The sequence below is a fragment of the Pleurodeles waltl genome, chromosome 2_1 (genome assembly GCF_031143425.1).
Source record: "Pleurodeles waltl isolate 20211129_DDA chromosome 2_1, aPleWal1.hap1.20221129, whole genome shotgun sequence".
NCBI lineage: Eukaryota > Metazoa > Chordata > Amphibia > Caudata > Salamandridae > Pleurodeles > Pleurodeles waltl.
Window position 1 is genome coordinate 162045387 of NC_090438.1, and position 22703 is coordinate 162068089.

The window sequence follows — 22703 nt, forward strand, 5'->3', positions numbered from 1 at the left end:
TGATCCATAACGCATTGCCCTTGGATTGAGGGTGTGGGTACCTGGACGCGAAGTTTTGGCATTTTGCGTTTTCTTTTGTTGCGAATAGGTCTATGTTTGGTGTCCCCCAGCGGAGGAAGTGATCCTGTAGGATCTGGGGATGAATTTCCCATTCGTCAGTTTGCTGGTGATCTCGACTGAGATTGTCGGCTAACTGGTTCTGAATGTCTGGGATGTATTGTGCTATTAGGCGGATGTGATTGTGAATTGCCCAATGCCAAATTTTTTGTGCTAAGACACAATTGTGTAGAGTGTGTCCCTCCTTGTTTGTTCAGCTAATACATCGTTGTCATGTTGTCTGTTTTGACAAGAATGTGTTTGTGGGTTATTAGTGGTTGAAATGCTTTCAACGCTAGAAATACTGCTAGTAGTTCTAAGTGATTTATATGAAGCTGTCTCTGCTGAGTGTCCCATTGTCCATGGATGCTGTGTTGGTTGAGGTGTGCTCCCCACCCTGTCATGGAAGCATCTGTCGTTATGACGTATTGTGGCACTGGGTCTTGGAAAGGCCGCCCTCAGTTTAAATTTGTACTGTTCCACCATAGAAGCGAGATGTATGTTTGGCGGTCTATCAACACCAGATCTAGAAGTTGACCCTGTGCTTGTGACCATTGTGATGCTAGGCACTGTTGTAAGGGCCGCATGTGCAATCTTGCGTTTGGGACAATGGCTATGCATGAAGACATCATGCCTAGGAGTTTCATTACCATTCTGACTTGTATCTTTTGTGTTGGATACATGGCCTGTATTACCTTGTGAAATGTTTGACCAGTCGTCTAAGTACGGGAACACATGTATTTGCTGCCTTCTGATATGTGCAGCTACTACTGCCAGGCATTTTGTAAAAACTCTTGGCGCAGTTGTTATTCCGAATGGCAACACTTTGAATTGGTAATGTATTCCTTGGAATACGAACCTTAGGTATTTTCTGTGTGAAGGATGTATTGGTATATGGAAATACGCATATTTTAGATCTAATGTTGTCATGTAGTCTTGCTGTTTGAGCAGTGGGATTACGTCTTGTAACGTAACCATGTGAAAGTGGTCTGATTTTATGTAGGTATTTAGTGTTCTGAGATCTAGTATTGGTCTCAGAGTTTTGTCCTTTTTGGGTATTAGAAAGTACAGTGAGTAAACTCCTGTGTTTTTTTTGTAGAATTGGTACTAATTCTATTGCGTCTTTCTGTAGCAATGCTTGAACTTCTAGTCCTAGAAGATCTATATGTTGTTTTGACATATTGTGTGTTTTCGGTGGGACGTTTGGAGGGAATTGGCGAAATTCTATGCAATAACCATGCTGGATAATTGCTAAGACCCAAGTGTCTGTTATTTCTTCCCAAAGTTTGTAAAATTGGCTTAGTCTTCCCCCCCACAGGTGTTATGTGATGGGGTTGTGTGACTTGTGAGTCACTGTTTATTTTGAGGAGTTTTGGGGCCTTGGAATTTTCCTCGATTTCTTGGGAATTGGCCCCCTCTATATTGCCCCGAAAACTTCCCCTCTGATATTGACCCTGGTAAGTAGGCCTTGTTTGTGAGGTTGTGGTTTCTGTGGGTTGACCTCGAAACCCTCCCCGAAAAGGTGTTTTCCGAAATGTGCCTCTGCTCTGCGGGGAGTAGAGTGCGCCCATGGCTTTGGCTGTATCGGTGTCTTTTTTGAGTTTCTCAATGGCAGTGTCTACCTCCGGCCCAAACAATTGCTGTTCGTTAAATGGCATATTGAGCACAGCTTGTTGGATTTCTGGCTTGAACCCTGAAGTGCGCAGCCATGCGTGCCTTCGTATTGTGATTGCAGTGTTTATTGTCCTTATTTGTTTTGAATGTCTTAGCATTCCTGGGAGCATGGGAAGGCTTTGGTACTGGCTATGGGTGGAGGATAGGGTGTTAAAGAGAAAGTCATCCTCAATTGGTTCAGAATGTAGGGTGACGTGAAATTCGGCTGCCCTTGCGACCACCTGGGAGTAGGATGTACTGTCCTCAGGTGGTGACGGTTTTGTAGGATAAGAGTCTGGGCTGTTGTCCGACACTGGAGCATCGTAAAGGTCCCATGCATCGGGATCATCCTGACTCATTGTGGTACGAGCTGGTGAGTGCATCAGTGGTGGAGTTGTTGGTGGTGGTGATGCATGTGTTGATGGTGGTGGAGAAGGTGGTGGGGTTGTTTTCCTTGCCACCTTTGCTTGTGGTTGCTTGTCCTTTTGTTGAAAGGCAAGTTTCCTTTTAATTTTGATTGGGGGAAGAGTGGTTATCTTCCCTGTGTCCTCATGAATATGAAGCCTCCTTTGTTTGTAGTCAGGCTCTCCAGCTTGAAGCTCCTCTCCAAATCTATGTAATTGGGAGGTTAATCCTTGTTCCTCTGTATAGGAACTAGTTTTCGGCTCAGAGGCTGGATGTTTCGGAACCAAAACCTTTTCGGAAGTCTTTTTAGGCTCCAAAGAAACCTTCTTTGCTTTCGGCGTGGTGTCTCGGTGCCAAAATTCTTCGGTGCCGCTGTCTCTGTGCCGAAGTTTCTCGGAGCCGCTGTCTCGGCTCCGAGATTGGTGTGTGGCGGTATCTCGACCGGAGTCGGATGACTTCGACACCAGCATGCCCTTTTTCGGTGCCTTGGATCGGTCACCTCGTTTTCGGGTTAAGCCATGGCCTGTTGGCGGTGGCGTCCCCTGGGCTTTTGTGGACTTCTCGTGAGTCTTGATTTTCGACGTCTTACTCACGGTTTTGGGTGTTTCTTTGGCGTCGAGTTCTTCAGAATCCGACTCGTGGATGGAGAAAGCCTCTTCTTCCTCCTCGAAACGTTCTTGACCTGTCGGCGTGGACGCCATTTGTAGTCTCCTGGCTCTTCGGTCTCTCAGCGTCTTCCTCGACCGAAACGCTCGACAGGCTTCACAAGTATCCTCCTTGTGCTCGGGGGACAAGCACAAGTTACAGACCAGATGCTGATCCGTATACGGATACTTGTTATGGCATTTTGGGCAGAATCGGAATGGGGTCCGTTCCATCAGCCTTGAAGTCGCACGTGGCCGGGCCGACCAGGCCCCGACGGGGGATCGAAAAAACCCCGAAGGGCCACCGGAGCTCTTCAAAATTCAGTGTCGATTTGTTTTAACTAACCCGATACCGAACGCAAACAATACCGACGTTTTTTTCCGAGATTCTAACTAACTTTCCGACCCGAAACACGGAGCGAAAAGGAACACGTCCGAACACGATGGCGGGAAAAAAACAATCTAAGATGGATTCGACGCCCATGCGCAGTGGAATCGAAATGGGAGGAGTCCCTCGGTCTCGTGACTCGAAAAGACTTCTTCGAAGAAAAACAACTTGTAACACTCCGAGCCCAACACCAGACGGCGGACTGTGCACAGCATGTGTATCTGCAGCTACACATGCCATCGAACATATATATATATATGGAAAATGTCACTTACCCAGTGTACATCTGTTCGTGGCATGTTCCGCTGGGCTCTGAGTGTTGCAAGTTGTTTTTCTTCGAAGAAGTCTTTGAGTCACGGGACCGAGTCACTACTCCTTTTCGGCTCCATTGCGCATGGGCATCGACTCCATCTTAGATTGTTTTCCCCGCAGAGGGTAAGGTAGGAGTGATAGAGTGTAAAGAAAGATGCCCATGCAATGGAATAGAGATGTATATACATATGTACAAATTTTAAATGTAACTTAAATGGATACAGGCTCCCGGGGAGGAGGTAGGGCGCATGTGAATCTGCAGCGGAACATGTCACAAACAGATGTACACTGGGTAAGTGACATTTTCCGTTCGATGGCATGTGTAGCTGCAGATACACATGCTCTGCATAGACTACAAAGCAGTATTCCTCCCTTAAGTGGTGGTCAGCCTGTAGGAGTTGAAGTTATTTGAAATAATGTTCTTAGTACAGCCTGTCCTACTGTGCCCTGTTGTGTTGCTAACACATTTACACAGTAATGCTTGGTAAATGTATGAGGTGTCGACCATGTTGCTGCTTTACAAATTTCTGTCATTGGTATGTTTCCTAGAAATGCCATTGTTGCTAGTGGAATGTGCCTTTGGCGTAATTAGTAGTTGCCTTTTAGCCTTTAGGTAACAAGTTTGGATACACTTTACTATCCACCTGGCTATGCCTGGTTTTGATATAGGATTACAAGTATGGGTTTTTGGGAATGCAACGAACAATTGTTTAGTTTTTTTTTAATGATTTTGTTCTGTCGATGTAATACATTAAAGCTCTCTTAATATCTAATGAATGCAGTGCTCTTTCTGCCACTGATTCTGGCTGGGGGAAGAAGACTGGAAGTTCCACTGTTTGGTTTAAATGAAACGGTGAGATGACTTGTGGTAGAAATCTAGGGATTGTGCGAAGTACAACCTTATGTTTGTGTACTTGTATAAAGGATTGTTCAAGTGAATGCTTATATTTCACTATCTCTTCGTAATGAAGTGATTGCCACTAGAATTGCTACTTTCCAAGTTAGGAATTGAATCTGACAGGAGTGCATGTGTTCAAAGGCTGGACCCATGAGTCGTATAAGTACAAAGTTAAGATTCCATGAGGGTACTGGTGGCGTTCTTGGAGGTATGATTCGTTTTAGACCCTCCATGAATGCTTTGATGACTGACACTCTAAATAGAGATTTGGTTTGTTTATTTTTCAAATAAGCAGAAAATGCTGTGAGATGTATTTTGATGGATGAAAAAGCTAAATTTGCTTTTTATAGGTGGAGTAAATAACTTACGATGTCTTGTATGGTCGCATCTAAGCGTGTTGTGTTTTGCTTGACAGTAGAAAACAAATCTTTTCCATTTGTTAGCATAACACTGCCTGGTAGTAGGTTTTGCCTGTTTAATGACTTCCATACATTCTGGCGGAAGATTTAGATACCCAAACACTAAGATTTCAGGAGCCAGATTGAGCATCGCTGAAATGGAATGAGAGGGGGAAAAGCGTTAAGCATATATCCCTGACCAGTTGATCCATAGAGCATTTCCCTTGGATAGAGGATGTGGGTACCTGGACGCGAAGTTTAGGCATTTTGCGTTGTGGTTGGTGGCGAACAGATCTATGTCTGGTGTCCCCCACTGACTAAAGCATTTGTGAAGTACTTGGGGGTGAATTTCCCACTCGTGAGTTTGTTGGTGATCTCGACTGAGGTCATCTGCTTCCTGATTGTGAATCCCTGGAATGTATTGAGCTACCAGGTGTATGCTGTTGTGAATTGTCCAATGCAAAAAATGTTGTACTAGAAGGCAACGTTGTGTTAAGTGGGTTCCTCCTTGTTTAAGTAGTACATTGTTGTCATATTGTCTGTTCTGACAAGAATGTGTTTGTGAACAAGAAGAGATTGAAAAGCTCCTAGTGCTAGGGACACTGCTAGCAGTTCTAAGTGATTTATGTTAAACTGTTTGTTTGTTGTCCCATTGTCCCTGAATATTATGATTGTTGAGGTGTGCTCCCCATCCAATCATTGATGCATCTGTTGTGAGAATGGTGTGAGGCACAGGGTCCTGAAATGGCTATCCTTTGTTTAAATTTGTGGGATTCCACCACTGAAGCAAAATGTGTGTTTGGTGGTCTATCAACTCTAGATCATGGAGATGACCATGTGCCTGCGACCATTGTTTTGCGAGGCACTTTTGTAAAGGCCGCATGGGTAACCTTGCGTTTGGGACAATGGCGATACATGATGCCATCATACCTAGCAGTTTCATGACAAAACGGACAGTGTAGTGTTGGTTTGGCAGAATTTTTGGCAATATGGTGTGGAACGATTGCACTCTGTGGGCTTGGACTTGCAAGCGCCTTTTGAGTGTTTAGTGTAGCCCCTAAGTACTGCTGAATTTGTGATGGTTGCAGGTGTGATTTTTGGTAATTTATTGAAAACCCTAGTGTGTGTAGGGTGTTTATTACATAACGTGTGTGATGTTGACACTTTTTGAGTGTTGGCTTTTATTAGCCTATCGTCGAGATATGGGAATACATGCATATGTTGTCTCCTTATGTATGCTGTGACTACGGCAAGGCATTTTGTATAGACTCTGGGGGCTGTTGTTATCCCGAAGGGTAATACTTTGAATTGGTAAATTTTTCCTTGTATAACAAACCTGAGGTACTTTCTGTGAGGTGGATGGATGGGAAAGTGAAAATACACATCTTTTAGATCCAGTGTTGTCATAAATTCTTCCTGTTGTAGCAGTGGGACTGCATCTTGTAGCGTTACCATGTGAAAGTGTTCTGATCGGATGTAGAGGTCGAGAGTCCTGAGATCTAATATTGGTCTTAATGTTTTGCCCTTCTTGGGAATAAGGAAGTACAGGGAGTAAAATCCTGTTCCTTTTTGATGATGCGGCACCAGTTCTATGGCTTGTTTGAATAATAGTGCCTGTACTGCAACATTGCAAGATGTTGCGATCAAAGTTTGTGCGCTTTTGGGGGAATGTCTGGAGGAAACTGTGTGAACTGTATGCATTAACCATGTTGGATAATGGATAGTACCCATGTGTCTGTTGTGATGTTTAACCATTGGTCGTGGAATATTTTCAGTCTTCCTCCCACAGGTTCCCCACACCTTGCGTTTGGGAAAATGGCGATGCATGATGCCATCATACCTAGCAGTTTCATGACAAAACGGACAGTGTAGTGTTGGTTTGGCAGAATTTTTGGCAATATGGTGTGGAACGAATGCACTCTGTGGGCTTGGACTTGCAAGCGCCTTTTGAGTGTTTAGTGTAGCCCCTAAGTACTGCTGAATTTGTGATGGTTGCAGGTGTGATTTTTGGTAATTTATTGAAAACCCTAGTGTGTGTAGGGTGTTTATTACATAACGTGTGTGATGTTGACACTTTTTGTAGGCACAGGGTCCTGAAATGCCCGCCAATTTGGATAAGTTGGTGCAATTCCACCATTGCAGAGAGTTATAAGTTTGGCGGTCCAACAACACTAGATTGTGAGCTGACCCTGTGCCTGAGACCACTGTGGCGAGAGACACTGTTGAAGGGAGTGTCATGTTGAGACTTGCATAGGGTACTATTGCTATACACGATGCCAACATTCCCAAACGTTTCATGATACACCTTACTGTGTAAGTGGGATAGTTTTGTAGTTGAGCGATGAGATTGTGGAAAGCTTGAATTCTCTGTGCGTTTGGGTATGCTAATGCTGACTGAGTGTTCAGAATTGCTCCCAGATATGGTTGTATTTGCAATGGTTCAAGATGAGATTTCTGGCAATTGACTGTGAATCATATTGTGTAGGTTATCCACTGTGGACTGTGTGCGCTGTTGACAGGTTTGAATGGTGCTGGCTTTTATAAGCCAGTCGTCCAGATAGGGAAAGACATGTATATGTTGCCTTCAGAGGAATTGTAGGAAGCTGGCTCTGTATATAGTATGTCAAAGTGAGATATAGTGTGCACAGAGTTCAAGGGTTACCCAGAGGCTTAACAGAGGATAAAGTTGATAATACTAATGCTCTCTTTTGTGGTAGTGTGGTGGAATAGTTAGGCTTATCACAGGGCAGTGCAAAGCATTTGTTGTACACACACAAAATAGATGAAGCACACACTCAATGACTTAACACCAGACCAATGTTTTTTTATATAGTAAAAATATATTTTATTAATTTATTTTTAGAAACACAAGATTCAAGTTGCAGGTAAGTACCTTAAAAGTTTTGTATTTCACACAGGTATCAACAGTACTTTGTTTCAAATATGTAAGTAATACAGTTTTTGTATTATAGGCAATTATCTGTTTTTAAAGTGGACACTAAAATTTTCAGAACAGTTCCTGGAGTAAAAAGGGCGGTGGGAGGGGGAGGGGGGAGAATGGGGGAAGAAATGTTAGGTCGGTTTACAGGGAAGTACAACACTTACAGTTTCAGTCTCCGGGTTTTATGGAGTCCACCGGTTGGGGTTCAAGATAACCCCAAACACCCAACACCAGCAACATGGGGCCGGCCGGGTGCAGAGGTCAAAGTTGAGCAAATTTAACATGGGCTCCTAAGGAGACTGGAGATTTGAGGAGGTTGGGGGGTGGGGGATATTCAGCCTGCCTGTAGGGAGGGCAGACCAAGGGGGGATTAGAAGAGCACTGGAGGGGCCACAAGTAGGCACCCAACACACACCCTCAGTGGCACAGAGACGGCCGAGTGCAGGGTGCAAACAGGACGTCGCGTTTCCAATGCAGGTCTAGGAGGAGACCCCAGGGGTCACTCAAAAGCTGCAGGCGAGATCCAGGGGGTGTCTCAGTCACACCACCGGTCGGACAGGGAGGAAGGCAGCCTGCTGAATGTTGAGGCACCAGTGGTCAGTTTCTCCAAGGCTGGGGGCTGCGAGTGCAGTGTGTTCTTAGGCGTGGGATATCTAAGTTCGGAACTTCGCAGTCAGGGGGGGTCCTCAGGATTCCCTCTGCAGGCATCGTCGTAGAGGAATGGAGAGGTCAACCCAGGGTGGGCACTTGCTCGCAATCACCTGGGGACCCTCTCTTGCTGGGTGGACCCCCTGGACACGGGCCGTGGGCGTCGGGTGCACAGGGGTGAAGACTCACACATCTGAAGTGAGGTGGGAGTCCTTGGTTGTAGGCTTCTTTAGACAGAGCCACTGTCCTCAGGAGTTCTTGGTCCTTTTGGGTGCAGGGCAGTCCTCTGGAGTTGGCAGAGCTCACTGGGCCCACTGGGCCCGCTGGACCCATCACTGGTCTTCCTTCTTCTTTGCTGGGGGTTTCAGCTTAACAGTCCTCCTTGTAGGGCGCCAGGAATCTAGTGAGCTGGATTCAGGGATTCAGGGATGCCCTTAAATCCTACATTTAGGGGCATGTTAGGGGTCAGAGGACAGTAGCCCATGGCTACTGTCCCTGAGGGTGTCCCATTTTTTTTGGGGGGGGGGGGGGGGGGGAGGGGTTTGATATGTGGGGGAAGAGACATTCCTATCCCTATTGGTCCCTGTCCTCCAAACCAAGATGGAGGGTTCTGCAGGGAGGGGGTCACCTGAGCTTTGGACACCTTAGGGGTAATCCTGGCTAGGGTGATCACTCCTCCATGTTTTCCCTAGTTTTCCCGCCAGGCTTGCAGACAAAAGTGGGGCCAGTTGACGGGTGTAGGAAGCTGGCTCTGTATATACTATCTCAAAGTGAGAGCTAGTTTGCACCAAGTCCAGGGGTTCCCCAAGAGGCTTCACAGAGGCAAAAATCATACTAATGCTCTATTTGTGGTAGTGTGGTTGAGCAGTTAGGCTTATCAGAGGGTAGTGTTAAGCATTTTTTGTACACACACACACACACACAGGCAATAAATGAGAACAAGCACTCAATAACTTGTCCCCAGGCCAATAGGTTTTTATAAAGAAAAATATTCTTTCCTTTATTTACAAGATTCAAATTGCAGGTAATTACATTAAATGTAAGGTACTTTGCATAGGTATAGATAGGACTTTGAATCAAAACAGTACTTTACCCAGTTTGTCATAAAATGACAATAAGCTATTTTCAAAGTGGACACTGCAAAATTCAACAGTTCCCGGGGGAGGTAAGTACAGTTAGGTTCTTAAGGTAAGTAAAGCATTTACAAGTTCAGTCTCCGTGGCATAGGTAGACCACCGCTGGGGATCAAGCCCACCCCTAACACCCAGCACCAGCAACACAGGGCTGGTCAGGTGCATAGGTCAAAGAGGAGCCCAAATAACATAGGCATCTATGGAGACAGGGGGGTGCTCCGGTTCCAGTCTGCTAGTAGGAAAGTACCTGTCTCCTCGGGGAGCAGACCAGGGGGCTTTAGTGGAGCACGCAGTGGGTGGGGTGGGGGGTCCCAAGTAGGCACACAAAGCACACCCTGAGGGGCACAGGGGCAGCTGGGTGAAGTGGGCAAACAGGGTGTCTGGTTTGTAATTGATTTCAATGGAGGGACCCTGGGTGGGTGGGGTGAGGGGTGGTCAGTGACGATGGAGGCAGGGCACAGGGGGGCTTCTCGGGCCAGCCACCGACTGGGCGAGGGTGAGGGCCCCCTGCTGGCCACTGCTGCACCGGTGGTCAGTTCTTTACAGCAGTGCTTCTTCAGGCGTCTGGTTTCTTCATCCTGGGCAGTCGCGGTCAGGGGGGTCCTCAGGATTCCCTCTGCAGGCGTCGTCGTGGGGATGCAGGGAGGTTTACCCAGGGTGGACACATCGTCAGTCACCTGGAGATCCTCTCTGGGTCGTTGGTTTCTCTGGCCACGGTCCAGGGGCGTCAGGTGCAGAGTGGTGGGGACTCACGATTCTGGAGGGAGGTGAGAGTACCTTTAAAATGGTTTCTTCTTGCTTGGTTGGACAGGTACGCTGACAACAGGAGTTTCTTGGTCCTTTGTAGATGCAGGGCAGTCCTCTGTGTCGGCAGGATGCGTCGCTGGTGCAGGTTCTTTAAAATTGCAGACAGGCCAGTAGGGCTGGGGCCAAAGCAGTTGTCTTCCTTCTCGGCTGGGTTTTTCAGCTAGGCAGTCCTTTGTAGGTCGTCGGGAATCTGAAATCCTGGGTTCAGGGTCACCCCTAAATACTGAATTTAGGGGGGGTGTTAGGGCTGGAGGGCAGTAGCCAATGGTTACTGTCCTTGAGAGTGGCTACACCCTCCTTGTGCTCCCTCCCTTTGGGGAGGGGAGCACATCCCTATCCTTATTGGGCTAAATCCTTCAAAAAAATATGGAGGATCTTCCAAGGAGGGGGTCACTTCAGCTCTGGTCACCTTAGGGGTGGACTTGGCTGAGGAGGTAGTGACTCCTTGTTTTCCTCATGATCTCCCCGGACTTCCTTCCAAAAGTGGGGGCTGTGTCTGGGGGGTGGGTATCTCCACTAGCTGGAGTGCCTTGGGGCATTGTAACACGAAGCCTTAGAGGCTCACTGCTAGCTGTTACAGTTCCTGCAGGGGGGAGGTGTGAAGCCCCTCCACTCAGTGCAGGCTTTGTTCCTGGCCCCAGAGAGCACAAAGTCTCTCACCCCAGGAGAAAGGGGGGGAGGGGGGGGGGTGATTCAGAAACTTATAGTTCAGTGGCAGGCTGGCACACGACCATTGAGTCCTGCACTGAAGAACTTGGTAAAATACAGGGGGCATATCCAAGATGCCCTCTGTGTGCTTTTTCTAATAAATCAAGCACTGGCTTCAGTGTGGGTTTATTATTCTGAGAAGTTTGATACCAAACTTCCCAGTGTTCAGTGTAGCCATTATGGAACTGTGGAGTTTGTGTTTGACAAACTCCCATACCATATACTTATTATGGCCACACTGTACTTACAATGTCTAAGAATGGACTTAGACACTGTAGGGGCATACTGCTCATGCAGCTATGCCCTCACCTGTGGTATAGTGCACCCTGCCTTAGGGCTTTAAGGCCTGCTAGAGGGGTGACTTACCTATGCCACAGGCAGTATTTTGTATGCATGGCATCCTGAGGAGGATGCCATGTCGACTTTGCCTTTTTCTCCCCACCAACACATACAATCTGCAATGGCAGTGTGCATGTGTTAGGTGGGGGATCCCTTAGGGTGATACAACACATGGTGCAACCCTTAGGGACCTTCCCTGGTCACCGAGTCCTTGGTACCACTGGTACCTTTTACAAGTGACTTATCTGTGTGCCTGGGGTGTGCCAATTGTGGAAACAATGGAACATTTTTAGTGAAAGAACACTGGCGCAGGGGCCTGATTAGCAGGGTCCCAGCACATACAGTGAAGTCAGTATCAATATCCGGTCAAAAGCCATTTTCCTACATTTAGCTTAAGCACCGTAAAATATCAGCACATCTGGACCAAAAGGACAAAGTATAGTGACGCATCATAATCATGGCTTTGTTTCATATCTTACAACACACTGTGTCAAATGGGGGAAGTGTTGGGAGCGACTCTTGTCTCCATCTTGAATGGGACTGATTGTGTGCAGGATTCATATTGATTAGTGTATGTACAACACCTTTTTCTTCTTGAACGTGGTGGGGGCAAAGGTACTGACTGTCTACGACCATTGGCAAACAAGCTTTGTTAATGCTAGATAAAAACTAATTTACCTGCTGTAAACTAGTATTTCTTACCTGTTGTAAACTGAGAATTAGCGTCTTTGCACATTGGATTTTGTCTATCTGCCTCGTTTTGCTCATTGTTTCTTTGATGATGTCTCCATAATCATTGTAGTACTAAAAGGAAAAGAATATCACTCAATATAGGTTCAAGAACATACAATTGTAGAATGTGCATCTTTCAATCAATCAGTATGCAAAGAGGAATATTTTGTTTGCCAAGGGACAATATAAAAACTTACATATAGATGTATTTTCAAATGAAAATAATACTTAATTTCGGTGCACATTTTTCAATGCATGAAAACTTTCTCAGTTGACATGCTGGAATACTGTGGGAAAATATTTAGCTCATAGTTTAGCATGTAGAGACTATTTATAAGTTCTTCTTGAAATGTGAAGTTATATTAGAGAGAAATCCTGTGCATCACATACAAAGCAGCATTTCCCGGAGTTAGAAGCAGAAGTAGCAACAACAACGTTTGTCTTACTGATCTAATATAGAGCTCCTGTCACGACATCCAGTCAGTAATATTTAGAAGAATTGTCTTTAGATGACCAAGTTCAGCTTTACAAATGAGAGCTAAAACAATTTTAAGAATAAAGCCAGAGAGGCATGCTCTTTTCTAGTAGAATTAGTTACTGGAATTTCTTGTAAAGTTTTAACTACCACACAATAACAAATGAACTATCTGTGTCATCCACATTGCAACAATTACCTTGGCCATAGGTTTTTAATATGTGAGATGAAGAAACAAACAACAGTACAGGGTTTGTCTTATTAATTTGGTTCATTATGATGCATCAGACGTCTTCAGTAACAGATACAGCTAAAACATATTGTAAAGGATGTGTAAGTTAAGTGACTTCTTTAAATGCGGTAAATATGGTAAAATAAGAGAATGAAACAGTATTCAGGGTGGTAGTTTGGTACATGTAATGAAATGCTTCTATTTTGTTGAGTATTTTATCAATGTTGGCCTCAGGGCTTCCTTCAAAATATACATACATCCCTGTGGCGAATCTGCCAGTCCAAATTCTAAGACTTCAGGAACCAGGATGCCATTTAGTTGTTTTGGGATACCCAAGTTGTCCTTTCATCATTGTTAACAAGAATATTAGTTACTTACCTATAACTTTAGTTCTACAGTACTAGTCTCTTTCATAGATTCACATGCCTGAATAATTCCCTGTCGAAGTAGGAGTCCCACAGTACTATAAAAAGCAGTAGTGAAACCTTACATAGAAATCAATGGTAAAACAGTCACTTCACTATCTTATTAATCTCATTTGATAAGAATCAAAGTCGACAGCACCCTTTAGAACCCACTCACTACAACGCTCCAGTACCTCAGATTTTCCTACACAAGTAGTATATAGGGGAGCCGCTATGGGGAGGAGGGTGGGTGACGTGAATCCATGAAATATATAAACTCTGGAGAACTAGAGTTACAGGACGGTAACAAATTTTATTTTCCAGTATTTGATCTTTCATAGATTCACATGGTTGAATCAGAATAGTTAGCAGTTAACACTTGTGTAAGGAAATGCCTCCTTGGCATGGTTACCCCCTGACTTTTTGCCTTTGTTGATGCTAAGTTTTGATTGAACGTGTTCTGGGACCCTGCTAACCAGGCCCCAGTACCAGCACCAGTGTTCTTCCCCTAAACTGTACCTTTGCTTCCACAATTGGCACAGCCCTGGCACTTAGATCTGTCCCTTCTACCTGGTAACTCTGGTACCAAGGGCCCTGATGCCAGGGAAGGTCTCTAAGGGCTGCAGCATGTCTTATGCCACCCTGGGGACCCCTCACTCAGCACATGCACACTGCTTCACAGCTTGTGTGCTGGTGGGGAGAAAATGGCTAAGTCGACATAGCACTCCCCTCAGAGTGCCATGTCAACCTCACACTGCCTGTGGCATAGGTAAGTCACCACTCTAACAGGCCTTACAGCCCTAAGGAAGGGTGCACTATACCACAGGTGAGGGCATATGTGCGTGAGCACTATGCCCCTACAGTGTCTAAGCAAAACCTTAGACATTGTAAGTGCAGGGTAGCCCTAAGAGCCAAACACGAACTCCCCAGTTCCATAATGACTACACTGAAATCTGGGAAGTTTGATATCAAACTTCTCAGCACAATAAATGCACATTGATGCCAGTGTGCAATTTATTGTAAAATGCACCCAGAGGGCATCTTAGAGGTGCCCCCTGAATACCAATACGACTTCTAGTGTGGGGCTGACCATTTCTGCCAGCCTTCCACAACCAGACGAGTTTTTGGCCACATGGGGAGAGTCAAGAGAAAAAAAGAGAGGGCCCTCCTATCTCTGATATCCCAAGGGGGACAGGGCATCGTAACACAGTGAAACAATGAAATTTCCCCAAGGGAAAAGCAAACCTATCTCCCCACACACTCAAGTAATCACTTTCAAATGATCAATCTAAAAACAAAGGAATCTAAAGATCATAATTTAATAAAACAAACCCGATTAGTTAAAACCCAATACCACAATACTCACAAAAAACACATCAATAAAACCCACATATAAAAATAAAATCTGACAAAAAGGAGACAAAAAAAAAAGACATTTGTAATCATCTATTGTGATTAAACTGTCCCAATTATGGTAGATTAGGCCAATCAATTTCTGTTACCAATCCTTGTTTGATTCCGGCCTACTCCTATGGGTCCAATAATGTTGTATAGCGTTGACGCGTTTCGGTGGTCTTTTGAATCCTTTCACCACCTCCTTCAGGACTAACACATATGCTCCCAACACTTATTGAACCAAACCTCCAATAAAATCAAACCAAACCATCCAAACTGATCCAAATATAAATATGTATACTTTCCTTTATTTCCCGAGTCTTTCTCAAATAAATTTCATGGAATCCACAATTTCTATTAAACAATAAATCAGGACTCTCAATTGTCCATACGGTTCCCAACCTTAATTCAGCGTAACGGAACTGGGCTCTCTTCCTTTTCTATCAATAATTTGAAGCATATATTTACATTTGGATCGGTTTGGATGGTTTGATTTGATTTTAATAGAGGTTTGGTTCAATAAGTGTTGGGAGCATATGTGCTAGTCCTGAAGAAGGTGGTGAAAGGATTCAAAAGACCACCGAAACGCATCAACGCTATACAACATTACTGGACCCATAGGAGTAGGCCAGAATCAAACAAGGATTGGTGACAGAAATTGAGTGGCCTAAGTCTACCATAATTGGGACAGTTTAATCACAATAGACGATTGCAGATGTCTTTTTTTGTCTCCTTTTTGTCAGATTTTATTGTTTTTATATGTGGTTTTTATTGATGTGTTTTTTGTGAGTATTGTGATATTGGGTTTTAACTAATCAGGTTTGTTTTATTAAATTATAATATTTAGATTCCCTTGTTTTTAGATTGATCATTTGATAGAGTGATTACTTGAGTGTGTAGGGTGATTGGTTTTCTTTTCCCTTGGGGGGATTTCATTCTTTCCCATGGGGAGAGTCCCTTTGTCACTCTGTGGCCAGGAACAAAGCCTGCACTGGGTAGAGGTACTTCACACCTCCCCCCGCAGGAACTGTAACACCTGGCGGTGAGCCTCAAAGGCTCACCCCCTTTGATACAGCGCCCCAGGGAATTCCAGCTAGTGAAGATGCCTGTGCCTCCGGCCACTGCCCCGACTTTTGGCAGCAAGGCTGGAGAAGATAATTAGGAAAACAAGGAGTCACCACCCACGAGTCAGGTCAGCCCGTAAGGTGCCCTGAGCTGAGGTGACCCCTGCCTTTAGAAATCCCCCATCTTAGTTTTGGAGGATTCTCCCAATAGGATTAGGGATGTGCCCCCTCCCCTCAGGGAGGAGGGGGCACAGAGGGTGTAGCCACCCTCCAGGACAGTAGCCATTGGCTACTGCCCTCCCAGACCTGAACATAACCCTAAATCTAGTATTTAGGGGCACCCCAGGAAATCAGATTCCTGCAACCTGAACTACAAAGAAGGACTGCTGACCTACAAGCTTGCAGAGATGACAGATGACAACTGCTTTGGCCCCCAGCCCTACCGGCCTGTCTCCAGAGTCGAAAACCTGCAACCAGCGATGCATCCAAGCGAAGCCTCAGAGAACTGCCCTGACCCCCAGGACCAAGCAACTCCAGTGAGAAGCGGCTCTGCTCAACAACAGCTACATCTTTGCACCAAAGAAGCAACTTCCAAAGAACTCACTCTTCCCGCCGGAAGTGTGAGACTTCACACACTGCACCCGACGCCCCCGGCTCGAGATCCAGAGAACAAACACCACAGGGAGGACAACCAAGGTCCATATCAACTTCTACAGGAGGTTACATCACAACTTCACCCCTATGGACATGGGCTCCTGGTGTAGGTACTCTGCTTCTCTGGGTATCCATGGGTGAGGGCACTCCTGAACTTTCCTTGTCCCAACAGGTTTCCTCAGGGTCCTCTGGGAAGGGTACTAGAACACGAAAACTGCGACTTCCCCATGTTATCCTATGTACACTGACCCAGGGTTACAACTGCGCATATGGGTGCCTGGGGAATCCTAGCTACTTAGCTTTGGTGTTTTAATGCTTCCCCAGTCCTAAGATCCTTGGGTGGCAGTCTTGGTAAGCTGTGACGTTCACTTTCCAGTTTTCTGGTATATGGTTTGAATGCCCTACCACTCCCTCCTCCCCCAATAAGGGCCCATGTAATTGTATGCTTTTCCTTACCTGTTTCTGTGTATATTTTTGTATGTCTATATCTCTGGTTAGGAGATATACCAAAGTTAGTTTAGTGTTTGTGTTTAAATAATACATTATTTTTCTAACAAAGGAGTGGTTCTTTTCTGTATGTTCATCACTGACTGACCTGTGTGGTACCTGCAACTGCTTTACACCCTCCTGGATAAACCTTAGCTGCTCACCACAGCTACCTTTTGAGAGCTCGGGTTATCTAGAACCAATTACACTATCACTAAGGGTTGCCTGGTTTCAGTACAAGATGCCTAACCTGTAGGTGTACACCACACACTGAGCCAGCCTCCTACAGGGGTGATTTAGATACATTACATGCAGTGGGTATTGACATCAGATATCAGTGTGTGCCATGTCCAGTTTTCAAAATGGTTTGTTCCATTTCACAAATTCTGCCATGGCAGTCTGCATGTGTGGGCAAAAAGCCTCTTTTACTACAAGAAGAAGTCGAAGACCGGTTTGACTTCTTGCTCTTCTTTTTTTTTTTTTTTTTTTGCTTCGGACTACCAGGTGGTCCCAAGGATTTCGAATGGGACAAAGACTACTTCAGTCTCCATGACTGGTCCCAGAACTTTTACCTCGACCGGGACCTCAACTTGCATGGAATGGCATGCCGGGCCACCATCTGGTTTAAGAACCACTTAATAAATTGAGGGAGCTCCAGATCCAATGTCTCAGTAATGCAAACAAATAAGTACTGATAACAAGAAGATATGGTGCTGCTTCTATTAAGTGAATTTGGAACTGCAGTCTCAACGGTGCCATGTAATGCCACAAACAACTGGATGTCAATGAACATTACTTTTCTGATACCAGTAAGACTGTCTTGAGTGATACTGAAATAGGAGGGACCGGCCTGAAAAGTTTTCATCATGAAGGTTACTAGTGAGATGGACTTTCAGCAGAGCATGTTGGTCAAGAAGACTAACCTTGCTCATGAAAAACCTCCAACTGTAGCGCAATTCTAGCACAGAGAGCAGGTATGTCCTACATGCACACACTGACCAAACGTTCTAATACAAATTACATCTGTGTTTGCACAGAGAAGTTGAACAGGTAAGCAGTCTTTTTTAACTTCCGATTGTAAAGCACTTATCAAAATTTGTATACAAACTGAATAAATAGTTGCTATTTTTAAGACCATTCATTGGGAACATATTCCTTACAACTGAGGAGGCAGTTTTACAAGGTACAAAATGAAACAGACAAAAGTGTGCTACAACCAAGAAGAAGCTTTGACTGCAGCTGTTAAAGCAACCTGATTCTAGAGCATAAGAAAACAAAAAGCTTACCCTCATATACTGCTTAAAAATATCTGCTGCGGTATTCATTTCCACTACATTATATACAATAAGTTTACAAAACGCAGCAAGTAAATTTCGTCTTTTGTGCAAAGCTTCAATTTTACTGGCTTCATCATCCTGCTGTCCATCTGAAAATATTAACAGAAGAAAATCAAAACAGGTGTCATATTTTAACTAATGGATGACACAGGTCAACTAAGAATTAGCACAATAAATTTACAGGAAACTACAACTTCATGATTTTTCTTTATTACCAAAACTGACCCCATACAAAATTCATCAATCTTCAATGCAAATGCTTTTAGTACATTGTGACACAGCCACTGAAGGATACTACTTAATAGAAGCAGTGCAGTTATTCAACCTTATCCAGACCTGCAATTTAAACTGCTCTAACACAAAGAAACAGTGCATCAAGTACCCAATTTATAGACTATTTTTGAGTAAGTGAGGGCCAGGACATTAACGAAGTAAGAGCTCAGAAAATGAAGGTTTCTCAGATGTAGATAAAATGTTAAACTTCATGAAATAACCTATTTTGACAACATGTGACCACTGCCGAAACCAGGTCTATGCACGCTGAGTAAAATATGAGTAACCAACGAAAAAGGGAAAAGAAAAGTCACTTACCTATAATAGTAAGGATGTGCTTGCCAATTCATATGCTTTGAGAATCATTTCTTACAGACAGTTTCATGTGATTTTTTCCAAGTTTCACCAAATCTTAAATAACATATCACACAATGGGCCGAAAAGCACTATCCAGTAAATAAAAAGGTCCAAGAAGAACTGGTGACTAAAGATTTCAACTATTCCAATTTCAAATCAGCCAGATAAAAAACCCTGGGGGTGGGGTGGTTTATGCAGGGTTTTGGTTAATGAGTCATACCTCACAATGGTTATGCTTTAGAGTGGCTCCTGAGAACAGAGCCTCAAGTCTGTCAAATATCCTTGATACTTGCTCGTATACCCGGTGAGTGGAGTATGCAGAGACTGTACATCCAGTCGTCTAAGTCCAGCGGACTGCACTGAGAATCAGATGAAGGATACCACTTAACTAAGCTACAACATTCCTACAGAGTGGTTCAGCTGGGGTTGTAGAGTGGAGCACATGGTGTGCTGGGTTGTTGTAAAGTGACTCTTGACATGGTTACCCCCCTATATTCACATTTTGCCAGGTGTATGATGTAATTTTGGATGAAGGCACACTGGGTTCCTGCTAACCAGGTACTGGAGTTGTGCTACCCTAGGGGACCCCTTACCAAGCATGTAACAGGCTGCCATTACAGGCTGTGAGTCTTGGTGCGGACAAAAGTGAAATCACAACATGGCACGCAGCCTGTGTGCCATTTCCTCTAACTGCATGCAATATTTGTAAGTCACCCCTCAAGCAGGCCTTCTAGCACTAAAGGCAGGGTGCATTATATTACATATGACAGCATGCCTGCATGAGGAGATATGACCATGCTATGTCTGTCGCTTCTCAGGACATAGAAAGTGAACGAGGAAGCCGTTACATGTACATGTGCTGGACACTGGTCATTATGAGTTCCCCAGCTACATGAAGGCTTCACTGAAAATAGGGATGATTGGTACCAAACATCTCGGATTAATAAGCCCACACTGAATTCAGTGATGGATTTATTAATACATGCACTCAGAGGGCAACCTTAGAGGTGCCCCCTGAAAATCTACAAACTCCTATGGTGGGCACTGACTGGTCAAAACCAGTGCAACCACCTTAGACAGATCTGCCACCCTGAGGTGAGAGTCAATACTCTTGAGGGCTCAGAACAAAGGCCTGCTCTGGGCAGAGGTGTGACAACCTTTTCCAGGCAGGAGGAACATTCCAGGGTGGTGACCTTCAAAGGCTTTGGCACCTTTGAAATGCAACCCAGGCCTCTCCAAACAGTAGAGAAGACCAACCCCCCAGTTCCTGACCCAACTTTTGGTGGCAGGAATTGTGAGAAAATGTCTTACATTAGAAGTGCCAGCTTCATGCTAGTCCCAGTCCCCCCAGCAAGGTGGATGAGCTGAAGTGGACACTACTTTTTAAATTCTTTCATCTTGTGTGGAAGGAATTAGGCCAGTAGGGTTAGAGCTATGCCCACTTCCCAAAAGAAGTGGTCATAAGAAGAGTGTAGGCCTGGCAGTTCGTGCTGGACTGTTCCCATGAGGAAAAGGGTAAAGACTGATTTGCTTATGTCCAGACTGGAATGGCATGGGAAGCAAAAAAAGATGATTTAGGCCCAGATCTCTGTACTGGGGGTGAATGTTTGACATTGTTCAGCATTCCGTCCTTCACTTTTTCTTTTTACAGGTGTGTCAGAACACGCGCACAGAGCAAAGAACAGAAGAGTTGGAGCCTAGGATAATGGCCCAACCTACCAAGACAAAAAGGCAGGAGGACTGGGCGATCAGCTACCAAAAGGATCACAGAGCAGGATCTCTCTCCTCAGGTTGAGGCCCTAACAGCCCCAGAGGGAACTGAGCCTCAGAAGCTTAGCCTACACCATTATTTTTGGGTTTTAGTAAATATTGGGAATATACTCCTTGTAATGTTTGAATGGGACAGATTCTATTGCCCCTTTTTGCTACACAGCTTTTACTTCTTTTAGCAGATGTAGGTGCTGTGGATTCAGCATGCTTCTTTTGGGTGGGATATTTGGTGGAGGTTGTTTTAATTCCATGCAATATCCCTGACTGATGATATCTAACGCTCACTGATCTGATGTTATCTGTGGTCACAACTCATGGAACTGTTGTAGCCTCCCTCCCCCCCCCACAGGTGATTTATGACGGAGGGACCCTATCAGAGGACCCTTTGAGGGTCTGCCTCTGCCCTTGCCTCTACATTTGTATCCACCTCTATTAGTACCCTCTGTAAGGAAATGCCTCCTTGGCATGGTTACCCCCTGACCTTTTGCCTTTGCTGATGCTATGTTTTGAATTGAAAGTGTGCGGAGGCCTGCTAACCAGGCCCCAGCACCAGTGTTCTTTCCCTAACCTGTACTTTTGTATCCACAATTGGCCCACCCTGGCATTCAGATAAGTCCCTTGTAAATGGTACCCCTGGTACCAAGGGCCCTGATGCCAAGGAAGGTCTCTAAGGGCTGCAGCATGTCTTATGCCACCCTGGAGACCCCTCACTCAGCACAGACACACTGCTTGCGTGTGCTGGTGAGAACAAAATGAGTAAGTCGACATGGCACTCCCCTAAGGGTGCCATGCCAGCCTCTCACTGCCTATGCAAGTATAGATAAGTCACCCCTCTAGCAGGCCTTACAGCCCTAAGGCAGGGTGCACTATACCATAGGTGAGGGCACCAGTGCATGAGCACTGTGCCCCTACAGTGTCTAAGCCAAACCTTAGACATTGTAAGTGCAGGGTATCCATAAGAGTATATGGTCTGGGAGTTTGTCAAACACGAACTCCACAGCACCATAATGGCTACACTGAAAACTGAAAAGTTTGGTATCAAACTTCTCAGCACAATAAATGCACACTGATGCCAGTGTACATTTTATTGTAAAGTACACCCCAGAGGGCACCTTAGAGGTGCCCCCTGAAACCTTAACCGACTATCTGTGTAGGCTGACTGGTTCCAGCAGCCTGCCACAACCGAGACATGTTGCTGGCCCCATGGGGAGAGTGCCTTTGTCACTCTGAGGCCAGTAACAAAGCCAGCACTGGGTGGAGATGCTAACACCTCCCCCAGGCAGGAGCTGTCACACCTCGCGGTGAGCCTCAAAGGCTCACCCCTTTGTGCCAGCACCGCAGGACACTCCAGCTAGTGGAGTTGCCCGCCCCCTCCGGCCACGGCCCCCACTTTTGGCGGCAAGGCCGGAGAAAATAATGAGAAAAACAAGGAGGAGTCACTGACCAGTCAGGACAGCCCCTAAGGTGTCCTGAGCTGAAGTGACTCTAACTTTTAGAAATCCTCCATCTTGCAGATGGAGGATTCCCCCAATAGGATTAGGGATGTGACCCCCCTCCCCTTGGGAGGAGGCACAAGGAGTGTGTACTCACCCTCAGGGCTAGTAGCCATTGGCTACTAACCCCCCAGACCTAAACACACCCTTAAATTTAGTTTTTAAGGGCTTCCCTGAACCTAAGAATTTAGATGCCTGAAACTACAAGAAGAGGACTGCTGAGCTGAAAAACCCCTGCAGAGGAAGAACAGAAGACACCAACTGCTTTGGCCCCAGACTTATCGGCCTGTCTCCTGCCTTCCAAAGAAACCTGCTCCAGCAACGCTTTCCAAGGGCCCAGTGACCTCTGAATCCTGTGAGGACTGCCCTGCTTCAAGAAAGACAAGAAACTCCTGAGGACAGCGGCACTGCTCCAAAAGAACTGCAACTTTGTTTCAAAGGAGCAGATTTAAAGACCCCTGCAACTCCCCACAAGAAGCGTGAGACTTGCAACACTGCACCCAGCGACCCCGACTCGACTGGTGGAGAACCAACACCTCAGGGAGGACCCTCTGGCGACTCCGAGACCGTGAGTAACCAAAGTTGTCCCCCCTGAGCCCCCGCAGCGACACCTGCAGAGGGAATCCCGAGGCTCCCCTGGACCGCGACTGCCTGAACCTAA

The 22703-nt window shown here is 45.5% G+C and overlaps 1 protein-coding gene across 4 annotated transcripts in view; it reads right to left on the reverse strand.

Annotated features, from left to right (window-relative positions):
- The window catches only part of STAG2 (STAG2 cohesin complex component), a 987179-nt gene that overhangs the window by 109119 nt on the left and 855357 nt on the right, over positions 1-22703 (reverse strand). For all 4 annotated transcript variants that reach the window (XM_069211859.1, XM_069211886.1, XM_069211877.1 and 1 more), the window contains exons 26-27: positions 18099-18238; positions 12073-12174 (exon numbers count right to left, since the gene is read on the reverse strand). In XM_069211859.1, coding sequence (XP_069067960.1) covers positions 12073-12174; positions 18099-18238 — 242 coding nt within the window. The remainder of the gene's footprint in view (positions 1-12072; positions 12175-18098; positions 18239-22703) is intronic.